Source organism: Gopherus evgoodei, chromosome 1 (genome assembly GCF_007399415.2).
Source record: "Gopherus evgoodei ecotype Sinaloan lineage chromosome 1, rGopEvg1_v1.p, whole genome shotgun sequence".
Taxonomy (NCBI): Eukaryota; Metazoa; Chordata; order Testudines; family Testudinidae; genus Gopherus; species Gopherus evgoodei.
The window spans coordinates 117467845-117482808 of record NC_044322.1 but is presented as its reverse complement, the minus strand read 5'-3'; the positions used below and the strand labels follow the sequence as shown (position 1 = coordinate 117482808).

At 47.9% G+C, this 14964-nt stretch overlaps 1 protein-coding gene across 2 annotated transcripts in view; it reads right to left on the bottom strand.

The window, feature by feature from the left end:
• RNF149 (ring finger protein 149) overlaps positions 1-5113 on the bottom strand; it is a 38373-nt gene extending 33260 nt beyond the window's left edge. For both annotated transcript variants that reach the window (XM_030570149.1, XM_030570140.1), the window contains exon 1: positions 4539-5113. In XM_030570149.1, the coding sequence (XP_030426009.1) occupies positions 4539-5001 (463 nt within the window). In that variant the 5' untranslated portion in view covers positions 5002-5113. The remainder of the gene's footprint in view (positions 1-4538) is intronic.
• Between the last annotated feature and the right edge of the window lie 9851 nt (positions 5114-14964).

Genomic DNA, 14964 nt, shown 5'->3' with positions numbered 1-14964 from the left:
CCATTTAGATTGTCATTTAACAACTTTGTTTGCCAAAAACTCTTGCTAACAATCCTGAATCCAATTTCAATCTTTTTTTTTAAATCAATATCTTAGGCAAAAACAGAAAATTAAGTTGTTGACAATTATTAGTGACAGGTTTGGTTTGAGGCAGGGAGTGGGCCAGTTTTCATCAGAGAAACAAAAAATGTTGACTGACTTTCCTATAGCCTGTTACTCCTGATAAGAACCCTCCAACAACTGTAATATGCTCACCTCCTTACTAGTGTGTAAAGCAGGGGCAGGTAACCTACGGCACACGTGTCAAAGGTGGGAGGTGAGCTGATTTTTGATGGTATACAGCAGCAGGCTGAGCGGCTCAGCCCATCACTGCTCTGGGGTTCCAGCTGCTGCCCTATTGCCAGCTGGGATACCAGCCATCGGCCCCACTCAGCACCTGCTGCTGGCCTGGGGACCCCCAAGGAACCCCAGGCTGGCAGTGGACTGAGCAGACCAGCTGAACCACTCAACCTGCTATCAGCCTGGGGTTCCATTCACTCAGCTGGCAGCGGGCTGAGTGGGCTGGTGGCGGGCGGCGGGCTGAGCAGGGCCGGTGGGGGGTTGAGTGGCTCAGTCTGCTGCCAGTCTGGGGTGCCAGCAGCACTCAGCCTACTGCTACTCCGGGGTTCCGGCTGCCGGCCCCTTGCCAATCAGGAGCTCAGCCACCAGCCCCACTCTGCCTCCTGCCAGCCTGGGTGAGCAGAATCCCAGGCTGGTAGCGGGCTGAGGGGGGGTTGGCGGCCAGGATCCTGGTTGGCAGGAGTTGGTGGTCAGAACCCCAGACCAGCAACAGGCTGAGCAGGGCCTGGGATCCTTGTCTACGGTTCCAGCCACCAGCCCGCTGCCGGTTTGGGGTTTCATTTACTCAGCTGGCAGTGGCCTGAGCAGGACCGGTGGCCAAGACCTCAGATAATAACAATAGTTTATTTATATAATATAGACATAGAGAGAAACCTTCTACAAACATTAAAATGTATTACTGGCACGAGAAACCTTAAATTACAGTGAACTTGGCACACCACTTCTGAAAGGTTGTCGACCCCTGGTATAGAGTGACCATATGTTGTACTAAGATTCTCCTGCTTTTTTTTTTCCCCTGTGAGTCAGTATAACTTTTGCCAGCCCAGAAGTTGGGCAGCCAATGTTTTACGTTTTCACAATGTTTTCTCCAACTTTCATAAAGTAAATACATAGTTAATATGAGTTAAAAAGGCCAGGGACACTTCTTTGTGAAGAATCTGTACAGCAGATCATGCCCGTAGATGATCCAGAAAAGAAATTTGAGGTTGAATTTTTTAATGTTGTGATGGATAAAGCAGTATCTGCTGTTGATGAATGGTTTAATACCTTGCAAGTACACCATGAACAGTTTGGATTTTTGTATGACATAACTAAATTCAACGAAATAGGAAAACAAGAGCAACTAATGACAAAGTGCAAGAACCTAGAGAGCCTCCTTAAGCACGGTGATACTTTTGATTTAAATGGACTTGAAATGTACGAAGAATTGAGTACACTGTCATCAATGTTGCCACATGCAAAATCGGTGATGGACATTGTACAGTTTATTCATACCCGCAAACTTGTTGACATATATCCTAATGTGTACATTGCCACTCGTATTCTACTGACAATTCCTGTAACAGTAGCATCAGGAGAATGGAGTTCCTCAAAACTAAAGCTCATTAAAAACTATCTCCGCTCTACCATGAGTCAGGAATGCTTAACTGGTCTTGCTAGTCTTGCAATCGAACAAGACACAACTTTGTCTTTGTCATACGATGACATTATTACTGATTTTGCAGCCAAAAAAGCCAGAAAGATTGCTTTTAATTAAAAACAAATCTTTGTTTCAATACCTCTTCATATAAATTTCCAATAAATTTTTGATAAATTAGAAAATATATATTATTTGCATCATTCTGTCATATCAGAATTTTTTCTATAGTGCTGCTTCTTTAGTGCTAGTCCATCAGCATTACAGTGTGCTTAATTAAGTTAAATTGGTTTTAATAACATGAATGTGGCAAGTTTTCCAATACTGTAAGCTTATGTTTGTGTTGCTAAGAGCAGATCAGGCACAGGGGCACCAGTTTAATAATCTCGCCTAGGGCACCATAAATCCTAAGGCCGGCTCTGGCTGTACAGCTGCAAGTGTAGCCATACCCTCATTGGAGTTGGTTTTATTTTGTTGCTGGGAGAGCTTTCTCCCAGCAACAAAGAGCAGTTACACTGTGAACCTTACAACAGCGAGGTTGCAGCGGCACAGCCACACTGCTGTAAAGTGCGCAACACAGACAGAGTCTTCGGGTATGTTTACCACTACAGCTGTGCCTTTGTAAGGTCTCCCACATAGCCAGTTTTATGCCAGTGGGAGAGAGCTCTCCCTATTGGCATAATTAAACCTCCCCTAACAAATGGTAGTAGTTAAGTTGGCAGGAGAGCGTCTCCCATCGACACAGTGCAGTCTACATTTTGTCAGTAAATGTCAGTCTTGGGGGGGGGGGGGGTGTTTCACACCTCTGACAGAAGTTTTACCAGAAAAAGCCCTACGAAGCAGCTTAATAGTACTAGTTAATCATGATTCCAACTTGCAGGATGGTGCCACTCATTATTTCAAGAGGGACGTGCTTCCTTTCAGGGTCTCAAATATACTTTGAACCAATGGTACTCCAAAGTTGACTTTTTTCAGCTAATTTTACTAGAGGAAAAGAAAGCAGTGTCTTGTTTTTTAAAAAAACTACTAAAATGTATTTAAAATCCTCTTGAAAGATTGCCTGGATTCTAGTAAGATCACTACACAGTGGCAGGTTTGCCGATATCTGCAACAGGGTCTTTCCCACTATGCTTTGATTTCTTACTCCTTATATCCTGCCCTGAAGGTCTCCTCCTATGCCTTTGAACCTACTTAACAGTTTAAAAAAAACACACACAAAAAATTCAGCAGACGCTGTGGAGCCAGAACACCTGAGCTCTTATCTTGGCATAGTCACAGACATCTTCTGTAGGCTACAGATAAGGGCTTGTCTACATCAGAAAGTTGCAGCGCTGGTGAGGGAGTTACAGCGCTGCAACTTTGAAGGTGTACACATCTGCAGGGCATCACCAGCGCTGCAACTCCCTGTTTGCAGCGCTGGCCGTACTCCCGTTTTGTCTCGGGTGTAGAGGATCCAGCGCTGGTGATCCAGCGCTGGTAATCCAATGTAGACAGTTACCAGCGCTTTTCTTGACCTCCGTGGAAGGAGGAAGCCTCTGGTAATCAAGCTGGTTTCCTTTCCCGGTTTGCTCTCTCGGTCCCGGAGCCACCCAGCAAACCGCAGGGAAGGAGACCTGCTTGCTCGGGGTTCCGGGAACGAGAGAGCAAACCGGGAAAGGAGACCAGCTTCGCCGCGGTTTGCTCTCGCATTCCCGGAGCCAGCCAGCAAACCGCAGGGAAGGAGACCTGCTTGCTCGGGGTTCCGGGACCGAGAGAGCAAACCGGGAACGCCGCGGTTTGCTCTCTCGGTCCCGGAGCCACCCAGCAAACCGCAGGGAAGGAGACCTGCTTGCTCGGGGTTCCGGGACCGAGAGAGCAAACCGCGGCGAAGCTGGTTTCCTTTCCCGGTTTGCTCTCTCGGTCCCGGAACCCCGAGCAAGCAGGTCTCCTTCCCTGCGGTTTGCTGGGTGGCTCCGGGACCGAGAGAGCAAACCGCGGCGTTCCCGGTTTGCTCTCTCGGTCCCGGAACCCCAAGCAAGCAGGTCTCCTTCCCTGCGGTTTGCTGGCTGGCTCCGGGACCGAGAGAGCAAACCGCGGCGTTCCCGGTTTGCTCTCTCGGTCCCGGAACCCCGAGCAAGCAGGTCTCCTTCCCTGCGGTTTGCTGGGTGGCTCCGGGACCGAGAGAGCAAACCGCGGCGAAGCTGGTTTCCTTTCCCGGTTTGCTCTCTCGTCCCGGAACCCCCCTTGAAGCCGCCCAACAGCGCTGCAGTGTGGCCACATCTAACACCACTTGCAGCGCTGGTTGCTGTAAGTGTGGCCACTCTGCAGCGCTGGCCCTATACAGCTGTACTAATACAGCTGTAACAACCAGCGCTGCAAAATTTTAGATGTAGACATGGCCATATTAACTTATGTATGATGTGTTCAGATACTACTGGGAGACGCACCACAGCAAGGCCTGGGGCAGTTGCTCAACAGGTTCATTGCAACACTTCTTGATAGTTTCTGCCTCCCTTCCTAGAAACTTGGTGTAAAACTTTGCGCATCTACATTAGTAGTCTATGTAATGACAGGAAACAAGCCCCATGCGTCCTTTTTAAGGGCTCTTCATGGCTTTCCCCTTTCCCCCGAAAAGCACCTAGTATCACCGGGGAATGCCGAACCCAGACACACCCTCGCCTCCCCGCTCCACCCCCCCCTTCCTCCCTCCCCACTTATGTCCACCTGTCCCACTGGACCCTCCTCCTCGAGCCCCCTCCCCACCAGGCCCCGCGACTCAACGCCCGGCTGCGGCCCCGCTCACCGAGGTGGGACATGGAGACGGTGGCGTTGCCGAAGCGGGGCTCGTTGTAGATCACCACGGCCACCGCCCGCTTCCGGGCCGCGTTGGTGACTTTGTCCTTGAAGGTGCAGCCCCCGCGCGCCACCAGCGCGATCCAGGGCGGCGGCGGCTCCCCGCTGGGCGGGCCGCGGCTCCCCGGCGGCAGGGGCACATCGTAGTCGGTGTCCGAGGCGCAGCCCTCCATGTGGCGGGCGGAGGCGCCGCGGGGGATGCCCACCAGGCCCTGCGCGCTCTCCTTGGGGGAGCTGTCCCCGTAGCGGCCGCTCTCGGCCATGCCCCGCACCGTGCGGTTGCTGAGCGGCTCGGTGTAGGCGGTGTTGACCCAGGCCGTGTACCACTCCAGGAGCCGGGCGCCGCCGCCGCGCGGGACCCCCAGCGCCAGCAGCGCCGCCGCCAGCAGCGTCAGGCGGGCACGGCACAGCATGGCACGGCCGCGGCGAGCAGGCAGACAGAGCTGCGCCCTCTGCCGCGCCGGACTCCTCCCGCTCCCTGGGAAGCGGAGGGGCGCCGCCCACTGCCCCAGCCAGGCCGCGGCGCAGGTAACGGCCGCCCTCCCCGCCCCCAATGGGAGTTGCGGCCGGAGCGCAGCTAATGGGAGGCGGAGGCCGGGCTGAGCCGGCTCCTCCCCGCTAGCGTGGCCGGGGGGTGGGGCCGACGGGTGCGCTCCCAAGGGAGGGGGTGTCCCGGGGTGAGCTCTGCGCGCAGCTCTTCCGCCAACCGCTGTCGCCAACAGACCCGCCCTGTGCGCGCGCAGGCAGCGGAAGAGTTAATGTCCCCTGACCCCGAAATCTGACCCGCTCCTTCCTGCCCCGACCGTTGGCTCCGAGAAGGGGGGGGGGGAGGTGTGAACGGCTCGCGCCCCTGAGCGTGCTCGAGGCGCCAGCGTTTCCCGGCTTGCGCGAGAGCGGCGGCTGCCCGCTCAGCGTCCTTATTGTGAGCGCGTCAGGCCCCCGGCACGTGGGGCGGTGAGCGGCCCCGATCCGGCCGCCCACGGGGAAGCACGTGCTCAGCTGATCCCCCCCCCCCCCGAAAATGATCAAAGTGAAACCGGGCACCTGCCCTGAAGCGTTTGCAGGGTCTGGAGGCAAGACATTCCCCGCACCCCAGCGGGGCCCAGGTTGTAGGTCGTGGGCTGGAAAGGCCAACGCAGAAGAGACCCAAGGACACCCGGAGCCTGATGAGCACTTGGATGTCTGTGTTTGTTTTTTTAATGCCAGCAAGAGGATGTGACTAATTGAAGGCCTGGCTGCTGGCTCACCCACGTTTGGTCAGTGACACACAAGTTAGTCAGTCACTCCACCCTGCAAAACACTCCACACCTGCATTGTAGGGGTCACCCCAGAGGAGGATGGGAAGGGGCAAATTGGATGAGAGGAAGGGAGGGTGTATGAAGTTTCAAAAGCCAGGTAGAGAGAGAGGGGATGCCACAAAAATAGAGCGTGACAAGGAGAAGAGCAAAATCACTTGAGATAAAGAGAGCTCAAATAAACATTTAAAACTGATGAGTCCAGTGTCACCTTAAAGACTAACAGATTTATTTGGGCATAAGCTTTAATGGGTAAAAAAACCCACTTCTTCAGATCCATGGAATGAAAATTATAGATGCAGGCATAAATATACTGACATGAAGAGAAGGGAGTTACCTTACAAGTGGAGAACCAGTGTTAACAAGGCCAATTCAGTCAGGGTGGATGTGGTCCATTCCCAATAATTGATGAGGAGGTGTCAATACCAAGAGAGGGGAAAATTGATTTTGTAGTGAGCCAGCCACTCACAGTTGCTATTCAAGCCCAAATTAATGATGTTAAATTTGCAAATGAAGTGTAGCTTTGAAGTCTGTTTTTGAAGGGGTTTCTTGTTGAAGGATGGCTACTTTTAAATCTGTTATTAAATGTCCAGGGATATTGATGTGTTCCCCTACTGGCTTTTGTATGTTACCATTCCTGATTTGTGTCCATTTATTCTTTTATGTAGAGACTGTCTGTTTTTGCCAATGTACTTGGCAGAGAAGCATTGATGGCATATATCACATTAGTAGATGTGCAGGTGAACGAGCCCCTGATGGTGTGGCTGATGTGGTTGGGTCCTCTGATGGTGTTGCTAGAGCAGATGTGGGGACAGAGTAGGCAACAGGGTTTGTTACAGGGAGTGGTTCCTAGGCTAGAGTTTCTTTGGTGTGGTGTGTAGTTGCTGGTGAGTATTTGCATCAGGTTGGGGGACTATCTGTAAGCGAGGACTGGCCTGCCTCTGAAGGTCTGTGAGAGTGAGGGATAATTTTCCAGGATAGGTTGTAGATCATTGATATACTGGAGAGGTTTCAGCTGGGAGTTGTACGTGATGGCCAATGGTGTTCTGTTATTTTCCTTGTTGGGCCTGTCCTGTTGTAGATGACTTCTGGGTCCCTGTCTTGCTCTGTCAATCTGTTTCCTTACTTCCCCAGGTGGGTAGTGTATTTTAAGAATGCTTGATAAAGATCTTGTAGGTGTTTGTCTCTGTCTGAGGGATTAGAGCAAATTTGATTGTATCTTAGAGCTTGACTATAGACAATGGATCGTGTGATGTGTCCTGGATGGAAGCTGGAGGCATGTAGGTAAGTATACGAGGGGTAGCCATGTTAGTCTGGATCTGTAAAAGCAGCAAAGAATCCTGTGGCACCTTATAGACTAACAGACGTTTTGGAGCATGAGCTTTCATGGGTGAATACCCACTTCGTCAGATGCATCTGATGAAGTGGGTATTCACCCATGAAAGCTCATGCTTCAAAACATCAGTTAGTCTATGAGGTGCCACAGGATTTTTTGCTGCTTTTATGGGTAAGTATAGTGGTCAGTAGGTTTCCACTATAGGGTAGTGTTTATGTGACGATCACTTATTTGCACTGTAGTGTCCAGGAAATGTCCCTTTTAAAAGGGATGAACAAATTGTAGACCAGGATTTCTCAGTCCGTGGGTCAGGACCCAAAATTGGGTCACCAGAATGTTTCAAAGGGTCAGGTAGCGGTTCCTGTCATACAGAACTGGCTGGGCTTGCCTACCTGCTCCAGGCACTGCAACATCTGGGGTCCTAGCATTCAGGTTTGGCCCAGTCATCATGATGATGGGACCCTGCGTAGGCCAAATTTGCCTGAGTGGCACTGCGACCCCCTGAGCCAGGTCACTCCTTCACTCACAAATTTGGTCCAGTCAGAGGGGCGGGACCAAACCCCAGGGGTGCTGAAACCTCAGAGGTTGCAGTGCCCAGAACGGAGAGCCAAACCCAGCCCAGCCAGTCCCACAGCACAGGAGATACCACTGTCAGGTGAGTGCCAGGCAGGACCTGACCTAAACCACCACAGGGCCTCCACCCTCAGACTATTATTTACTGGGTCATGACAGGCCATAAACGTTTACAAATGGGTCCTGAGCCCAAAAAGGTTGAGAAGCACTGTTATAGCTATCAGTCTGAGGGAAAACACTGGAAAACACGGAATAATAAAAAGAAAAGTGAACAAAATGGGAAAAGCCTAAGACAAAAATAAAGATAAGTTTTATATATTGTTTTAGTTGTATGGAAAGTTTGAGCTATACAAAATAAAATGTATATCAAGGATTTAATGATTTTGCTGTTTTTAGTGCCCAAGTAATCTGCATGTTTCACCAGCTACTCTCTCTGTAGTCCCCAATCACTTTAATGCTCTCAGTCACCATCATTTTCTTTTAGAAAAAATGCATTATGTGGTATGATCATATTACATCTGATATGTTATCAAACAAGGCTTCTCCTTTTCCCATTAAGATGATTGAACCAGTAGTGATCATAATATCTTGTAGAAGTGTTCCAAGCCTTGAGCACTTTTGACCCTCTTTATAGCAGCAGAACAGCTATTTTCCTTGTCAGCATGAAGGTTGGTGTGTTTAAAATTCCATTCCAGAGTCATTTTTAAAGCAAAAATTCCCCAATCCAACCACTTTTTAAAAGTGGAGTATAGCCGTGTCTCTCATCCTGTCCAGACTACTGCACCCCTTTCTGGAGTCTGATTTGTCTTACATACCTGTAAGTTACACTTCACTTAAAAACTAATTGCTTACAGAAATCAGACATAAATATACAAAAGTGTCACAGCACATTGTTATTGAAAAATTGCTTACTTTCTCACTTTTACCATATAATTATGAAATAAATCAATTGGAATACTGCACTTACATTTCAGTGTACTGTATATAAAGCAGTATAAACAAGTCATTGTCTGTTTGAAATTTTAGCTTGTACTGACTGCGCTAGTGGCTTTTTATGTAGCCTGTTGTAAAACTAGGCAAATATCTAGATGAGTTGATGTACCCCCTGGAAGACCTCTGTGTACCCCCAGTGGTAAACATACCCCTGGTTGAGAGCCACTGGAGTAGAGGAAGACAGTATAGTTAGAGCACTCCCTACAACTTCTTGGCAATGTAGTTTGAGGACTCTCTTCAAAGGCACTCAGCATTTCAAGAAAAAGATCAAAGTGGCAAAATCAGGAGGACAACCAAGACTGAGAATTAAAGGAACATATAAAGTACTGCCAGGGGTGAGGTGCAGAGGGATGGGGGATAAAAGGAGTTAAGAGCTGCAGAGACCAAAGAGTTAAATGTAGAGATCATGGGAATTGAAAGAAAGGGGGGGGGGTAAGAGCAGCAGAGAAGTCAGGGGTGATAAGTTGGAGATGATAAACGGAGTTAATGACAGAATAGAGGCAGACAAAAAGTGAGCAATGTTGAAGGAGAGCAAGTGGCAAGAGAGGGAGTTCAGAGTGAACAAAAGAGCAGTGTTTGATAAAAACTTGATTGAGAAAGGTGACCGAGATGATGCATTGAGTCGGTCCAAAAGTGAAGATCAAATAAGGAGGTTATGGAAAGGCAATTAAAAGACAGTAGACATCAACATGGAAATTAAAATTACTACAGATGCGAGTAGGAGATTAAGATGAGAGGAGGAATGATTTGGCATTGAAGTCAGTAACATGAAGGAAACTGTACACAACAGCTGCAGGGCATGCAGTTTTCAGAATATAGGGTGGTGGAATGGGAGGAGAAAGTGCTGATTGATTAGATGGATAGGAAAGGAGCCCAACACTGTTGCCGAAGTGTTGGAAGGCAAGAGGCCAGTTATGGCCACAAGGAAAGAGATTGGGCTGGAGATAGAGAGATGGATTGGATTTCAATGATTGTGAGGAGTAAATAGGAGCTAAAGCCTGTGAGTCAAATTAATTTATTGGATAGGGCACAGGAACTCTGAAGGGGGAAGGTGGCTAGCTTAGAGGTTACTGAAAGTAGGTTATGTGAGAGAGGAAGAGGAGAAGAATGGTGGGCCTTGGCCAGAGTGTAGTCAGTAAGGACAAGATAGAGATGAGAATTAGGGAGAGCAAGGGAAGGGGGAAGAAATGGCATTGAAATGAAGTTCCATAGTATTGTTAATTCACAAAAAAGATTGCAACCAATGCCCGGTCACTTGCCTAATACCTGCATGTATAGGAGTGAGTGGTGAGCTGTATTAAGAATGATGTATGGTTATCAGATGCTGTGTAACATTGAGATTAAAGCAAATACAGAGAAGAATGGACGGGGGGGGGAACAGGGAGGAGAGAAAAGTGCATGTTTTCCCAGTGTATCCCTCTCCTTCCTCCCTAAACATCTGAAGATCTGACTCTCAATTCACAGAGTCCCTTTAAAGGAACAAAGATGGCCTTCTTTCCACCAGGAAGATTGTACAAGACTGGAAAAAAAAGACAGTCATTAGATAAGATAGAAATTTTAAAGGCTGTCAACCAAGCTTCCTCACATTCATTCCTGTTAAAATCATATTACAGACATCAAAATATTCAAGCAGCAATTTCCTTTTTGCTATTTATTTGCATTTAATGCTTGATGGGCAATTTGTAAACATTAATTATCTTTACAAGTCAAAATACATTGCAAAGTGCAATACGCATCCATAAACAGTACATACAAGTAAATGATGACAATTACTTTAGAAATGAAGTATTCTTTGGTTAAATAAGAACAGCAGTTAAAACTAGCTATGCTTAATACTGTACATGCATTACCTTGGTACAAATTAGTAAAGGACGTTGGCCATCAGAAGTCAAAATTCATAACTTCATTTTCTTTTTTCCAGCTAACATACAGTCATAAATAAATGCATCTCTAGACTATTGCAGAACCACAAGTGAAGATTTAACTAAAGAAAGCTTGCACAATAAGGCTTTTCTGAAATGAGAATATTTAATAAATATTAAGATGTAAAATAATTAAACTAAAATGTGATTCTTACTGCTGAAGTACAAAATACATGAAAATAAATTGCATGTTGGTAAGTTGCAGTGCTTTATAGATACTAAGGCTCAAAGCCTTAAGATCAGAATGAAATAAAAGGGAGTTTTACTATTGATATCCATAGGTGCAAGATCAGACCCCACGGTCATAACCAATAGCCTGAGGGAAATTTTAATCTATTATGGAATCTTTACAATAATCTTTGGGTCAAAAGTTTAATAAACTCTATTCATTTAACTCATATCACATGATTATATAAATTGAGAAATTTGGCAATTTAATTTTTTTTGATAGTTTGTAGCTAATAATTTAAGGCCCAATTAAACAAACAACCTCTGCCCCTAGCCCGCCATTCCCAAACCCCTTTTTTCAGAGAAGTCACTTCAAGGCTACTTGGGCAGGTTTGTGATGGGTTTCTGTTGCCTTCCAGAGGCTTTTGGGGTGTGGAAGTGAGATTTTTGATTAAGATGACATATCTGTTTAAGAAGCCTCCTTTTCCCATCTTAAGTCCTCACTGCAGTTTCAAGATTCTCCCTGGATATCTCATGCCCCGATGGTTTGACAAGAACCTAAAATGTGTTGGTAAAACTCCTTAGCTCTTCAAAGACTAGAGTATTAATTGACAGGAGAGAGAAGAATTGTGGACTCTACTGTCATCAGGCCAGTAGAAAAGTATGTAGAGGAAAGAATGAGTAATTATTAATGGCTAACACTTTGATTTTTCTTCCCCTCTTCAATGTGCGTAGACTTTCCCAAGTTTAGTGTCTTATTTGCTTTTTGTGTGAACTTTTTCAAGGATCTCTGGGCATAAAGGTAAACTGGGGCAAAAAAATGTGTAATTACAGTTACAAGTCACTATTTGTGCAAACCTTTAGAGAGCCCCTTACTGAATTAGACCTGTGCCTATTGAAATCAATGAGAAAGCTCCTATTAACTTCAATGGCCTTAGGATCAGACCCAAAATGAACAGAGATCCCAATGTCAAAACAACAAGAATGTGGGAAAGCGTCAGTTAATAGCATTCCACTCGTCTATGTAGGACCAACTCTTGTGTTCCTACATTACACAGAGCAAAGGGGAGGTGCAGTCTGGGCAAACTTGCAGGAAAAAAGTGCAAAGGAAAAAAGCTATGCAGGGTATTTCCTCCACTAGTGCTGCAGGCACCATGGTTCCCTCTGCAAAATATCTGTACAATCAGTAAACCTGATGAAAAAGAGAAAGAGGACAGAAAAGAATATGCTAGCGAGGCGTCTACCTTAGGTTCCCCCCCTAGCTTTTCCACCATTCCTACACAGCTCCAATAGTGATGTCAACAATGGGGACCCCAGAGTTGAGAGGCCTGGGTGGCTCATAGTATTTTAAGCACCATGTAATCCAATTCTGCTCAAAGCAGATCTACATGCCATGGTACAGATAGTGGCTACCAGCTCTTTGTTTAAATTAGCACTCCCACCACAGCTAGTGCGGGTGGATCTGAATTGGTGGTGGTGGCAAGAGGGAGATATTTGGCAAAAGGCCTCATGCGGGCAAAGCTGCAGTGGCATATTTCTGCATCAACACAGATAAAAATCTGTTTAAACATAATTTGATAATGTGGCTCAGAGCATCAGTAAGTGATCCTTTGTGTTTTGTATCTCTTCTTAGTGGAGTCAGAGTGCAGTCAGTAGCCTTCTAGTCAATTACTAGAAAGTACTAGTCTGTATGACTTGACCTCCATATCTTTATGCCCTCTGAAACCCTGTGTACAGCAGGGATATTTTCTGATTTTTTTCCCCTGGTTACTAACGCTGGTTTAGCTGTCCAAGTATTAGCAACATTGGGACCCTGTAGGAGTGCAGACTCACCCCTGCAGGACCTCCTGCTGATGACTTCTGGGAATTAGCTCATTCCATCTCCAGAGCACCCTCTGCAGGCCAGTGATCCACCTGTCCTCTGGCCCCATGTCCCTCCCAGACCCAGTGCCCCTTTAGCTGGGTGCTGCCCCCCAGCAGTACCCCCACAATTCTGGGTTTCCCTCTCCAGGGGAACCTCCACCCACTGTCCCCACTTCACCTCAGAATATGGCTACTGCCAGTAACCATCTAGCCCCCACTCCTGGGGCAGACTGCAGTGTACACACCATTCATCACTGGCAAAAGGGAGGTTGGACCTGCTGCCTTTGCCTACCCCTCTGTAGCCCCAGTACCTGTCCTGGCCTTTAAAAAGGCCTGCAGCCTTGGGGTTCTCCAGGCTGGTGCTCCCCAGCTCCAGTAGCTGCTCCCCAGCCCTGCTACACTCAAATACTCAGTCTCTAGCTCCCTGCAGCCAGGCCCATCTCCCTCTGTAAACAGAGAGAGACTCTCTGTCTGCCCCTGGCTTCTCTGCCTTTATAGGGCCAGCTGAGTCTGTTTGGGGCGTGGCCCTAGCTGCAGCCACTTCCGCCAATCAGCCCAACCTAAAAGCTGCTTTCTCCAGCCACAGCCCCCTCCCAGGGCTGTTTTTTAACTCCTCTGGACCTGAGCAGGATGACCACCCCGCTACAGACCCATAATTCGGTGTCCCCGTCAGGTTCCCTCCTTCTGACCCTTTGACCTCACTCCTGTCCCTGTGCTTTTATTAGTTGTCCCCCGAACTCAGTGGGTTCTGTGGTCCTGTGGTTCCTCCCCTCAGGCTGGGGGAGGATCCTTTAGCAGTGAGCGGGCTTCCCAGACACCCAACTTCCCAGACAGCCAATAGATACAGACCCATAGTGTAGACAAGTTGCTACTGCCCTCCTTTTAATCTTCATTTAGAGTTGTAGGAAGTGTAATCAGCATAGTTGTTATAATGACAGTGACTGCCATCAGCTTGTCTGCAGTAGGCTCTCAGTATTGCCAGCATCAGTGGTAAATTTTCCTAAAATTTCTTAGGGCTTGTCTTCCCTACTGGTGTAAGTCAATCTAAGTTACGCTACTCCAGCTACGTTATTCACGTAGCTGAAGTCGATGTAACTTAAGTCAACTTACCCCAGTGTCTTCACTGCGTTGTGTTGACGGGAGACACTCTCCAGTCGACTTCCCTTATTCTTCTTGGAGACGTGGAATACTGGGATCGTCCAGAAAGCGTTCTGCCATCGATTTAGTGGGTCTTCACTAGACCTGCTAAATCAACACCCACTGCATCAATTGCAGCAGCGTTGATCTCTGCCCAATAGTGAAGACAAGCCCTTAGTTTAGACATGGCCTGAGAATAACACCCTCTTTTAATACATTGGACCCATATAGGCTCAGCTGCACTTAATTAGCTTCCAGTTGGTCATATTGCCCTGAACTGCATCTGAGCTCTGGCTGGGCATTAATGCAGAAAAGCCCAGGTTCTTAGCTGATTTACCTAGTTTATTTCCCCTAAGGAGTGCACTGGGATGGACAGTATCAGGCCTTTCGAGGTTCCCACTAGGGCAGTGGTGGGCAACCTGAGGCCTGCGGGCTGCACGCCGCCCGTCAGGGTAATCAGCTGGTGGGCCGTGAGACAGTTTGTTTACATTGGCCATCTGCAGGCATGGCCACCCACAGCTTCCAGTGGCGGCAGTTTGCCGTTTCAGCTAATGGGAGCTGTGGGAAGCAGCGCGGGCCATAGGGACATGCTGGCCGCCACTTCCCTGCAGGCAGTCGTGCCAGTGTAAGCAAACTGTCTCATGGCCTGCCAGCGGATTACCCTGTTGGGCCGCAGGTTGCCCTCCACTGCACTAGGAGGTATCGAAAGACCTGTACTTCCATTACAGGTGTAAGCAGAGTCAGGATGAGTTCTACCCTGATATCTGGTGGTGAATTATGGGGAGTGTGGAAAGAATTTCAGGGAGTGTGGAAAGGAATTTCAGGTATTTGCATTGGCACACCCGCCCCACCTAGCATAGCCCATGGCAGCCTGGGATGGTTATTTTGACAGCTCTGGGATCCCCAATTTCTTTGTTATTAATAAAGTATGTCACCCTGATTATGTGAATGAGGAACTATGAGACTGCTTTATGACAGAGACAACTCAACCTCAATTAAGTAGTACTTGCTAGACAAGGGACATGGGTTCCAACTCCCAGTGAATGGAGAGAAGTTGGGGGCTGGTGTGTGTACCTGATGGTATGGGCC